This window comes from Prosopis cineraria, unplaced genomic scaffold (genome assembly GCF_029017545.1).
Source record: "Prosopis cineraria cultivar Desert tree isolate PC_DT_omini unplaced genomic scaffold, ASM2901754v1 PC1704, whole genome shotgun sequence".
NCBI lineage: Eukaryota > Viridiplantae > Streptophyta > Magnoliopsida > Fabales > Fabaceae > Prosopis > Prosopis cineraria.
Window position 1 is genome coordinate 4,916 of NW_026557029.1, and position 12,498 is coordinate 17,413.

The window sequence follows — 12,498 nt, forward strand, 5'->3', positions numbered from 1 at the left end:
CTTGCGTTATATATTTAACCTTGAATTTTAAGCTGAATGATTCAAGAATTAAGCTGGGAAGAGAAATGTATAAATGAAAAAAGAAAAAAAATGAAAAATCACATATAGATCAGAGTTCATCCCCACATAATTTAATTTTATTCTTTTAAAAAAGAATAATATCATTTATTTTTAATCAAACAAATTGGTGGCTTGGTGCTGATATTTTTTTTTTATTGAATTCTACCGATATGTTTATTAAGGTATATGATTTCACTTTTATATTTTTGATCATTATTGAAATTGTGCAGTTATCCATTTATTTTTTAAATTAGGATATGTGATTTAACTTTCATATTTTAATTTGGATATATGATTTAACTTTCAGATTTTTTTTATCCATTAATAGTCCTAGTTTATCATCTTTTAATTAAAAAAAAGGTAATGAATTAGGGCCGTCTATTTAAACGTTAAATTTAATTATTATTATTATTATTGGCCAGAATTAATTTTTATTTTTTAAAAGTAATGTATTATTCAAAAATTTCATGAAAAAAGAATTTATTTTACATTTTATTATAATTATGAAAAACACTTTGTACTTAAAAATTATTTTTAAATGTAATTAGAAGTTACTTAAAGGATAAATATGCATTTTTGCTATTAAAGTACTGTCTGAGAAACATCTAGCACAATAAGCTATTTGTTAAAATAATTAAAACATAACATTTTCTATCCTAAAGTTAGATAATAGAGGTTGACTATTAATATGATGTAAGAGAAGGTAATTTGACTCTCAAAGGATGGAAAATGCTACCTTTTAGTTATTTTAAAAACAAAAATGCTATATCAAATAGTTTAGATTGTTGGGTGTTTTTCAGAGAATATTTCAAAGACAAAAATATATATCTACCCTTACTTAAAATGCTCCTAAAAAAAACTCATTTAAGAATTTTAGATTCTAATAGCTTAAACAAACCTTCTAAAAATTGTCAAAAGCGTAAAAGAAAGGTAATTTTTTAAAAAGAAAAACAAATTGCACTTAATTTGTAAAAGATCTGAAATTATTGCTATGAACTAGTGAGGTACCATTTTTGCTAGGAATTGGGATATGCCTATGTTTCCTAGTTCCTACCTATTGGGGTGACTTCCGGTTTATTTTAAAAAAGTTCTTTAAAAAAAAAAAACATCTGCAACATGATATCTACTTTATGGATAGTAATATTTATTTGTAATCATGACTTTAATCTTTAATAAATAATATTTTCGTATCATTATATATTTATATTCTCTAAATATTCCCATATATTCAGCTCTTTATACAAAATTAAATATTATTAATTTTGTTATGTATATTTCCACCCCCTTAATAATAGTATCTTAAATCTTTTGAATTTTAAAAATTGCAAAGACAGCAATTTGCATATGTTATTGAATAACAATAATCAAAACTAACTAATTAACTTGACTGTACAATATCAAGATAAGTTTCTTTGCAATCTTTCCGCTTGCCTTTACATGCCCAACCAACGTGGCATCATTAACAAACTTAAGAGTTTTCATTTCAGGGGATGATATATATATATATATATATATATCTCAAGACAACCAATAAAATTAATAAAAAAAGAGTCCAAAACTATAATTGTTGTTCAGTAGTCCATGGCTAGTTTTGCTACTGGTATTTAAGTAATCTCTATTTTAGTGGTTAGCTTTTAGTCTATATATCTAAAAATAAAGAAGGATTTTTATGAATTTAAATTACGTATCAGTATATCAGGTTACCCTGTTTTATAATTCAGTATATTAGGTTTCTACCTATATAAACAATATCTACTCATAATCATAATTTCAATGTCAATTTAATATATTTTCATATTATGTCATTGGGAGTTATTTATTAGCTTCCCTCCTCTTCTATTTTCCAAAACTAAAGGAAACTTTTTATAAGATTTGGGTGACTAAAAAGCTCATTTATGATAACGAAATAAAATAACTTTATATTTAAATTAGTGTAGATTTGGATTTGGACCACATCTATTGTTAGGATATATAAAAATGTATAGACTTGTATTTGATTTGAATTCAAGAATTTTTTTTATTACAATTTTTTTAGAATTTTAAAAGCTCAATATACTCTGGTGATTTTAAATTTCAACCTTTCTCCTCATCGTCTTTCTGTCTTACCTTCCCCTTTTCGTTGTTTCTATTCCACTATTTTGTGTTAAACCAGTCTCTTCCACATGCCAAAAGTTCGAATCGAAACAACAATTATTAAAATTTGAAATTTGAAATATTGTATATTACTCAAATTTAAAATCTAAATAATAATAATAATTATTTTCTTAGTTTTTATCATCATTAAGTAAAAATGTGTACTCATCTATTCTTTAAATAATAAATAATCCCAATAATAATTTAGGAAGGATTTGAAACGAAAAAAATCTTGGAATATATATATTAATACTATAATTAATTAATAATTATCAACAGAATATATTTTTTTATGGAATCGCTATAAATAAAGTTGATTTATAGTTATTAAAAAAAATAAAATGTGTGTGTATTTTTAAAACTTAATAGTCAAATACATCATTAGACATCTATCTATTTTTAAATCCTTCCCTCTACTTTTCAAGATTGTTAAAATTTTAAATTTCTTTCCCAGATAAATTTAGTTTCCTTTTTTCTCTTAAAGTTTATGGTAATATTCTTGCTAATACTACATTAAAAAATATGACATATTTGCAGAAAAAGTGGGATTTAATGTGGATAAAGGCTTAGAGTTCAAACCCCTTGATACAACAAAATATGACATATTTATTAAACAATATCTTAAATAATTATGTATAGTAATATTTAAATGAATATTCAAATATAAAATTAAAAATTAGTAAAATTTCAGTAAAATACGAAAATTAGAGGTTGAAAAGTTAACAAATATTGAAAATATCACTCAGTGAACATTTACGTTAATAAAATATATTTTCGTCAAAAAAAAAATTGATGAGTAAAAGACAGTTTAATAATTGTACGTACAAGATGGTCAAAATGAAAGAAATATTTTTATAACTAAATATATGATTTCACAAAAAGTCTGCATAATTTTATGAGAAGTGAAGGATTGATCTCTATAATTATTAATTCAAACAAAATATAAAGAAAGCCACAGAATTTTACTAAAAAAATCTAAACCACATCATATCCTCCCAATATATATATATATATATATATATCTTTCTATCTCATCTGTTTGGATATATAAACATAATCATAAAATTATAATTATAATTAAATATTTTACTAAATAAGATCTATATCACCCATCATGATGCTATAAAAACTCAATTTCAATTCTTAGAACCAACTTTCTTCTTCCTTCTGATCACCATGAAGATGACAATAAAGAAAGCCATTATCAGTATTCTTTTATTATGTCTCGCTTTCATAACTGTCGCGAAAGCAACAAATGTATCACATGATGGAAGAGCTTTCACCATTGATGGCCAACGCAGAATTCTCATCTCAGGCTCTATCCATTATCCTCGTAGCACTGCTGAAGTAAGTATATAATGATTCTCTTTGTAATTTGAATCCTATTATATGTTTCTGTTGTTGTTTATTATTCATCTTCATCTCAAAACTAAAATGAATACAATTTTTTTTTAATCACAGATGTGGCCAGATTTGATTAGAAAATCAAAAGAAGGCGGTCTTAATGTAATTGAGACCTATGTTTTCTGGAATGCTCATGAGCCTATACGTGGCCAGGTTCTTATTAATTATATTATCAGCAAATATATTGCACTCAAATATATTCATTCAATAATGAGACTTTATTTATTTACTTATTTATTATTTTTAATTTGTGCAGTATGATTTTTCTGGGAATCTCGATCTTGTGAGATTCATTAAAGACATTAAAAAAGAAGGGCTTTATGCTTTACTTCGAATTGGTCCATATGTTTGTGCAGAATGGAATTACGGGTAATCAATTAAATTAAATACTATAATAATTTATATTTCATTAATTATAATTATACACATATATAATTCCATATATTGTATCTTCTGTTCTCAGAGGATTTCCAGTGTGGTTACATAATATTCCAAACATTGAGTTTAGGACAATGAATAAACCATACCTGGTAAGTATTATTAGTTCATTTGAAAATTTCAATTTCAATTCTGCTGAATAAATATATAATTTAACTTTTATTAAATTATATATAGGATGAGATGAAAAGGTTCACAACTCTCATAGTGGACATGATGAAAAAAGAGAAGCTCTTTGCCTCACAAGGAGGACCTATTATTTCTGCCCAGGTTTAATTTTTAATTTATCTAAAAATATTGTTTGTTGATTTTACTGTGTCTTTTTTTAATAAAAATATTATTTTTTTTGTAATTATTAACCACATTTTTATCGTTTTTGGAACTTAAAAGATTGAAAATGAATATGGAAATATTATGGGTCAGTATGGTGAAGCTGGAAAAGAATATGTAAATTGGTGTGCTCAACTGGCAAGCTCATATCAGATTGGTGTTCCTTGGATTATGTGTCAACAATCTGATGCACCACAGCCTATGGTAAAATTTTTAATTAAATTAAAATATTCTGTTATATATATATATATATATATATATTACAAATGATAATCTATTACAAGGTTAATTAATTAATTAATTTCTTTTTTTCTAATTGACTTCTTAAAATTAGATTAACACATGCAATGGTTATTATTGCGATAAATTTACTCCCAACAACAAGAATTCACCCAAGGCATGGACTGAGAATTGGACTGGCTGGTTAGTTCCTGATTTTTTTTCTATCAATTAATTTTTGTATTTATGTGCTTAATTATATTAAAAACATTAATCTAACTATTTTAATTTATTTAATTTTGTTTGATTGAATTTTTAGGTATAAGAATTGGGGTGGCCAAGATCCTCATAGAACTGCAGAGGATGTGGCTTATGCTGTTGCAAAGTTTTACCAATCTGGCGGCACTCTCCAAAACTACTATATGGTAATTAAATTAATAATAATTTTTTCTTCTCATGGCAAGAAAGATATATCAATTATTAATTAATTATCTGATTAATTTAATTAATATTTTTTGTTTTTTTTCCAGTACCATGGTGGTACCAATTTTGGTAGAAGTGCAGGAGGACCATATATCACCACATCTTATGATTACGATGCCCCTCTCGATGAATATGGTACAATAATATATACATAAATCAATATTTTCTTTTAAAACAAATTAATATATATTTGTTTATATAGTTTCGTAACTATTATTTTTTTTATCACATTACTAAATCACTGAATAAATTGCTTTTAGGAAATCTGAATCAACCCAAGTGGGGTCACCTTAACCAGCTCCATCGTATCCTTCTAGCATCTGAGACAGCCTTGACATATGGCAATCAAACAACCACTGATTTTGGAAATATGGTTACAGTAAGTGATATTCTTTTTTTTTTTTTCATTTTTTGGTATAAGTAATATTCTTATATATATATATATATATATATATATATATAACTAAAAGTTTACGTGAGTTAGATTTGCTCATTAGCAAGATTTCACACCTCGGTAGCAGGATTGAAAAGTCATACATTGATTAGAATTGGGTTGGAGGGAGAGGTATATAAGTGAAAAAAAATCTATAAATTTAATATTTTAATGTTTTGAGTTAAGATGTGGTATCTCCAAATAGATGTGGTGTCATACTTGTATTCTCTTAAACTCTCTGGCATTCTAACCATGTTGTTTCTTCTCCTGAGATGTTTCTAGGCTCAACAAATATAAGTTTTATTTTTTTTCTTCAACTATCAATTCAGTTTTTAAATTTTGAATGTCTTTATAGTTTTTTTTTAGATTTGGAAAAATTTAATCTTCTTAGTTTGATGACTAGTACAATTCAGTCCCTATAATTTTTTAACTCAATAAACCACAACTACTAAATTACAGTAAGGTAAAGTTTAAGAACTAAATTAATAATTAAATTAAAGAAAGTTTAGGAAGTAAAAAGTTATATAATCCCATTTTACACAAATGAATAACCATTTTTTTTGTGTATATATATTTGTTAACAGGGCACGTCTTATGAACACATGCAACATTCAGTTTGCTTCCTGGGAAATGGAAATGAGTCAAGTGACGCCACTGTTAACTTCAGAAATAAGACTTACACTGTCCCTGCTTGGTCTGTCACAATCCTTCGTAATTGTTCTACAGAAATTTACAACACAGCAAAGGTACGTGGATATAATTATATTCATATATGTATTAGTATATAGAAATAATAATATTTTTTGAGACCATATATAACAAAAATAATATACTATGGGATAGTGATAGTTTTAATCTTTTAATTTGTCTTGATTGTTAATTTGATCTTTTAAATTTATTTTTTGATCTAGTCTGATCTCTTAATTTTGCCTTAGTTATCAAATTTAGTCTTTATTATTAAGAGAAATGTTAAGATTACTGACATTATAATAAAATTGATGATAACTATACATATGAATAAACAATATTTATGTAGAAAAAATAGACTAATTTTAAAAAATAAAATGCAGCATATGGACTAATTAATAAAAATTAAAGTATTTGAAGCCTACTCTGTTTTCATTTAGCTATACACACACACACACACACACACACACACACATATATATGTCAAGTCATTAAAATACTTTACACATTAGATTAATTTGAGAGTAAATTTGGTTTTTAAAACTTAAAAGACTAATATCATAATTTTAGAAAACATAAGGGACCAAATCAATGAAAATCAAACTTGAGAAATCAAATTAATAATTGAGTTAAACTTGTGGGACTAAAAATTTTACTATGCCTAATAATATTAACGAATTAATTGTTGAACTAAAGCTTGGGTTTTACGTTAATGTATTTAATTATCAGGTGAATACTCAGACCACTGTGATGATAAAGAAAGAAGAGCCACAAGAATTGAAATGGCAATGGAGGAATGAACCACCGCAGAAGAAATTTAAGGTTGCTACTCTGACAGTTTCAGAACTTTTGGATCAGAAGGTTGTGACTAATGACACAAGTGATTATTTGTGGTACTTCACAAGTGTTAATCTCAATAATAAAAGTGACCCTCTTTGGGGTAAAGATGATGTTTCCATCAGAGTCAACACTTCTAGCCACCTTATTCATGTTTTTGTCAATGGCTTACATGTTGGTACGTAACTTTATATCTATCACTCACTGCTTTATTCTTTCAAATTTTGACACCACAGACTAAAATCCTAATGTCTAGCTACTCCCTCTGGATATAACGTTATATATTACACTTTTTGAAAACCTTATTTAATCTAAAATATATGGCATTGTATAATTTTTGTAATTGTTTTACCACCTATAACCCTATTTCATTTATTACTTCTTTAAAAAAAATGATATTGAAATTTCAATGATCATTAAGCTAAAATGTGCATTTGATCCTCTAAGCTTATATAAAATATTTTTCAATACTTTAATCCTAATAGTATTAATTTAAAATTATTATTTTTTGTATCAATCATTGTCATGGTAAAGAATTAAACATAAAATGTCAATATTTAAAAAGATTTTGTCAATATTTAAAAGTTTAATATGAAATTTTTTGTTCATAAAACTAATGTTATTAGAGTTAAAAGACTGGAAAAACACTTTATAAAATTAAGGAATAAAAATGAAATTTTATATAAAGTTAAATAGCTAAATGTGCAATTTAGCCTTATCATTATTATAACACTTCTATGAGGGCATTTAAAAAACATGAATTAGTTAATATTGTATTATATTGTGGTCCAGAGGATAATATACTATTATAAGAAAAAGCTTATTGGAGCATTTAGATTCGGAATGTTTTTGAAGCACTCTCATAGGCCTTTTTTTATAGTAGTTTTATATTCTATCTCTTTTTTTGTTATAAGAGAAACTGTCATATACTTCTTTAAATTTTTTATTAAAAAAACTACAAATTTTCAAAAGCATTTATCACATTTTTTCTAAATTGTTCATCATAAATTAAAGTTTATTTTCACAAGAAAAATTGATTTCATTAATTACATGGATAATTTAGTCCAACTTTTTTAATTTTAGACAATTATTATACTTAACCAATTTTTAAAACTGTGTGAGTTGATTATTATTTTCTTATACTTAAAAACAGGAAGATAGGGAGAGTGTGTGTATAGCTCGTAGCCTAATTAGAATATTTCTCAACCCAAAAACCCTAATTATCTATCATGTGGCTGGCAGGTGCTCAATTTACTGAAAATGGACACTATAAGTTTCAACATGAGTCGAAGATCAAACTGCGTCCTGGGAAGAACGAGATCTCTTTACTTAGTGGCACTGTTGGATTACCAGTAAGTCATAATATATCTATATATTATAAACAAATCACAGGTTGATTAAGGTTTTGATGTATGATTCTACATACAGATACAATTTGACAGTACCTTAATTTGTGTTTTGTTTGTGATGAATATATATATATATATATAATAGAACTATGGTGCATTCTTTGACAACGTGAAAGTTGGAATCCTGGGACCTGTTGTATTGGCTGCAAATGATACTACTGGTAAAGAGCAAATAGTTGATATCTCTAAGAATCAATGGACTTACAAAGTGGGATTACAAGGTCAGCTTGATAAACTCTTTAGCCTCCCAGAAGCTATCAAGCCTTGGCTTCTTTTTGGCCTTCCAAGAGACAAACCCATGGTTTGGTACAAGGTAATCAAAACTTCATCCACTTCCAAACACGCGCAGGAGCACTATAACAGTTTTATCTGATAACAACAACTAAAAATTGTAGTTAAAGATATGCAAACTGTTGTCTGAGCTTAAAGGCAATATTAGCAATACCTATTATTAGAACCGATAATGCAGGTAGGGCGGACTTATTTAAATTGAGTTTAAAATACCTAAATATATAAAAAACTCATATAGCCAAGCTCAACTTTAATACTAGTAGAGTTTTTGGACTTATTTGTGTTAACTTGAATATCCAAATTGTTAAATATTATTTTATTTTATTTTATTTAATCAATTTCAATATTTATCTCTAAACAAAATTAAGATTTTCAATTTTTATCTATTTTAGTTTTATTTTATTAATAATAAGAAATAATTTAATTTTCAGGCTAAGCTTATTTAGTTTTAGGTTTGGCTAATATTTTTTTGAATTTATTTGGGCGATTCGAACAAGCCTGTAGTAAAAAAAAATATTTAAGCTCTTAACTTTAGCCCTAAGATTTTTTGAGCTAGTCTATCTACCTTAGTCTAAATTACTGGCTCTATCTATTATAAAGGTAGGAATTTTTCATACTTTATAGCTACACATTCCAAAAACTGTTGCCTATGTCATAGGATAATAACAATTTTCTTGAAGTTGGCTCCCATATATAATATATGGGAGTATTTCTAGACAAAAACGCTCCTACATCTTGAACATATATATATATATATATATATATATATGAGAGCATTTTCTAAAACACTACTTTCGTACCTATAGAAACGCCTAAAGCAGAAATGCTCCCGGAAGTCTATTTTTAAGCAGTAACAATAACTTGTTGGCATATTGTTATCCGTTTCTGTGTACATATTAGCGGTAAGATTTTGGGTTTGGTGTTGAACAGACATGGTTCAAAACTCCGAGTGGAACAGATCCAGTGGTTGTAGATTTGAAGGGATTAGGGAAAGGTGAAGCCTGGGTTAATGGGAATAGCCTCGGAAGGTATTGGTCTAGCTACATTTCTGGCAAGGATGGTTGCTCAGCACCTTGTGATTACCGTGGACCCTACAAGCCTAACAAATGCTTGACCAACTGTGGCAACCCTACTCAAAGATGGTAATTATTGATTAACCCTAATCATCTTCTTAATTTTCAATTCTATTTTTATGATCATTCACTGCATGTGTTTTGTGAATATATTACTCAAGCACCGCCACACTTTCCATGGAGAGATAGAAAGGTTTTTTTTTTTTTTAAGATATATAGAAAGTGCATATATAGTCACTCTTTTTCTTTTTTCTTTATACTCTCCAATTCCACTAGGAGAAAATTCATATAAGTTCCCATCCATAATTTATAAATAATGTAACTTCGAATACAAGAGGATCCATTTGGGGGGGGGGGGGAATGACAAGAAGGTCCCCACAAGAAAGTTAATATCAAATCAAGATCTCATCAATCATAGCTTAAGTTCCCAAATTTTATTACTCATATTCCTATATTTCAGATTTGAAAGTCTTTTAAAAAAAATACTGATTTAGCATTAACCTTCTTAATTATAAGATCTTTGGTTGTCATTCTCCCAGGAAAAAAAAAAAAAAAGGTCACAAGGGTAGAGAGTGTATTGTAAATTTAAATTTTGTGCATAGAATTTTTGTTAGAAAAGCTGACTCTATGGCAAAGTTTGCTCATACTTTGACCACTCATAGCTATTTCTTTAACCATCCTCCATCTTTTATCAGGGAGGAGGAGGATGGGAAAAGAAATGAGTTCTTTGATGTAACTTGACTGATTGAGTTGTTTTGGTTTACATGTCCACTAGACCTCTTGTTCTTTCTTTATTTACTTGTATTTAAGATCTACTTGATCAAAGTTTCTACAAGTCAAAATCATTTGACCGATCTAAAAAAAATTCTCTAACATATATGGATCTGTATTTTTTTTTTTTTGGTGACAATCAAAAAGGTACCATGTTCCTCGGTCATTTCTAAATGGTCAAGGATTAAACTCACTGGTACTGTTTGAGGACAAAGGAGGGAATCCAAATGGGGTGAGAATTGGAACTGTGAAACCTGAGAAGATTTGTGCAAATACTTATGAAAACCACAAGTTGGACCTCATTTGCAACGTTGGCCAAGTTATATCTGAGATCAAGTTTGCCAGCTTTGGTCAACCCAATGGTTCTTGTGGATCCTTTCAACATGGTTCTTGTTCATCCCCACAAGCCCTGTCAGCCATCAATAAGGTATATATTTAATTAAAATTATTCAAGATTAATTATAATTAATCACATTATTAATTTAGAGCAATATTTATCTGTGCTTTAATCTCATTTTATGATTCTTGCAGCTTTGTACTGGTAAACAAGAGTGTTCTTTTCAAGTGTCTGAGGAAGTGCTTGGAGCTACTGGGTGTGGCAAAGACAAGCACAATAGGTTGGCTTTGGAAGCAATCTGCAAGTGAAAAAACAGATTTTTCAGTTAGCATAGAGCGTAGTTTTATCTTTTATCGTTTATCGTTTTTTTTCCTTTTTCTTGATTTTAGTTTCTTCAATTTAATTACATGACATTTGGCCTTTATTAACTCAATAAAGTTCAGTATTTTATTTAATATATAAAGAAATGAGTTACATTATTTTTGGCATTCTCCCCTGCACTTCTTACTTTGGTCTATTTTATCCTCCTAAAGTTTTTAGATATAGTTGACCTGGTGATTAGCTTTTTCTAGGTTAATTTTGATACTCATGAATCCCTTCTTCCCTTTTATATCCCATATGGAATAAATAACCTTTTGAGCCACAATGATATTGTCTGCTCCATGTCAGCCTGGAACAAAGCTACATTGATTAGGAGAGATGATTGATTAGGAGAGATGACGTCTGATAAGAATTTCTTCATTCTATTAGAGATTAATTTGGTGATGACTTTATAGATGACCTTATAGAAGCTTATTAGGTCTTAGATCCTTCAAGGTTTCCGGTGGATCTTTCCTCGGAATCAACACAATCGAAGTTCCATTCACCTCCCTTGTATATAGCCTGGAGATTTCCAAACAGAAATTTAATAAATTTAACCACACACTCACTTTTCCATCAGTTTTGATAGAACAGAGCGTCAAAACAATCAGGACCAAGTGACTTGAGATCCTCCATGCTAAAAATAGCATTCTTAATCTCCTCTTCATCAACATCTTTCTCGCATTCGTATCACTGAAACGAGAGAAGTGCACATCACATTGAAGGGTATGGCGTTCATACCGATCTTCTAAGAAGAGCGAAAAGAAATAAGACGTTGCAATACTCCTTTAATTTCATCTCCATCATAGAGCCAAGTGCCATTCTCAACACATATGGAATCAATTCTGTTAATTTTCCTTCTTGTGTTAACCCTTGCATGAAATAATTTAGAATTCTGATCACCATAAACATTCCAATCCTCTTAAGCCTTCTGAGCCTAGAGAAGAGTGTCTTTGAATCATCAAGCCCTCTAACTCTTTCCATAGCTTGATCTGAAGAGCAGCAAGATGTTCCAATATATTCTCCTTTCCTGCTAATAGGTCTGTTAACACACCATCAATACGTTTAAGGAGCTGTTTCTTCCATGCTTCTGTATGCCCGAAGACTTCTCTATTCCACTACATACAATACAAGCTTCACTGAAAGAACTAATTCAATTGATGTTTCCATTCTTTACTAACAAAATCATCAAATTCCTCAAGAAGAACCCATGAAGCAAGAAACCGAAAGGAT

General features: G+C 28.3%; 1 protein-coding gene across 1 annotated transcript; it reads left to right on the plus strand.

Annotated features, from left to right (window-relative positions):
• Positions 1-3,369: 3,369 nt before the first annotated feature.
• LOC129300684 (beta-galactosidase 15-like) lies at positions 3,370-11,213 on the plus strand. The gene is made up of 17 exons (XM_054939259.1): positions 3,370-3,540; positions 3,655-3,750; positions 3,854-3,966; positions 4,061-4,127; positions 4,213-4,305; positions 4,426-4,569; positions 4,700-4,788; positions 4,904-5,009; positions 5,115-5,202; positions 5,328-5,446; positions 6,085-6,246; positions 6,917-7,202; positions 8,267-8,376; positions 8,519-8,746; positions 9,655-9,866; positions 10,716-10,995; positions 11,100-11,213. The coding sequence occupies exons 1-17, from the start codon at positions 3,370-3,372 to the stop codon at positions 11,211-11,213; spliced, it is 2,478 nt and encodes an 825-aa protein (XP_054795234.1).
• Positions 11,214-12,498: the final 1,285 nt, after the last annotated feature.

Bases quoted from the DNA above. Each gene is read 5' to 3' on its own strand.
- LOC129300684 (XM_054939259.1), top strand. From the start codon at position 3,370: ATGAAGATGACAATAAAGAAAGCCATTATCAGTATTCTTTTATTATGT. The intron at 4,570-4,699 runs GTAAAATTTTTA...TCTTAAAATTAG, and splicing joins CTGATGCACCACAGCCTATG to ATTAACACATGCAATGGTTA. The intron at 6,247-6,916 runs GTACGTGGATAT...TTTAATTATCAG, and splicing joins AAATTTACAACACAGCAAAG to GTGAATACTCAGACCACTGT.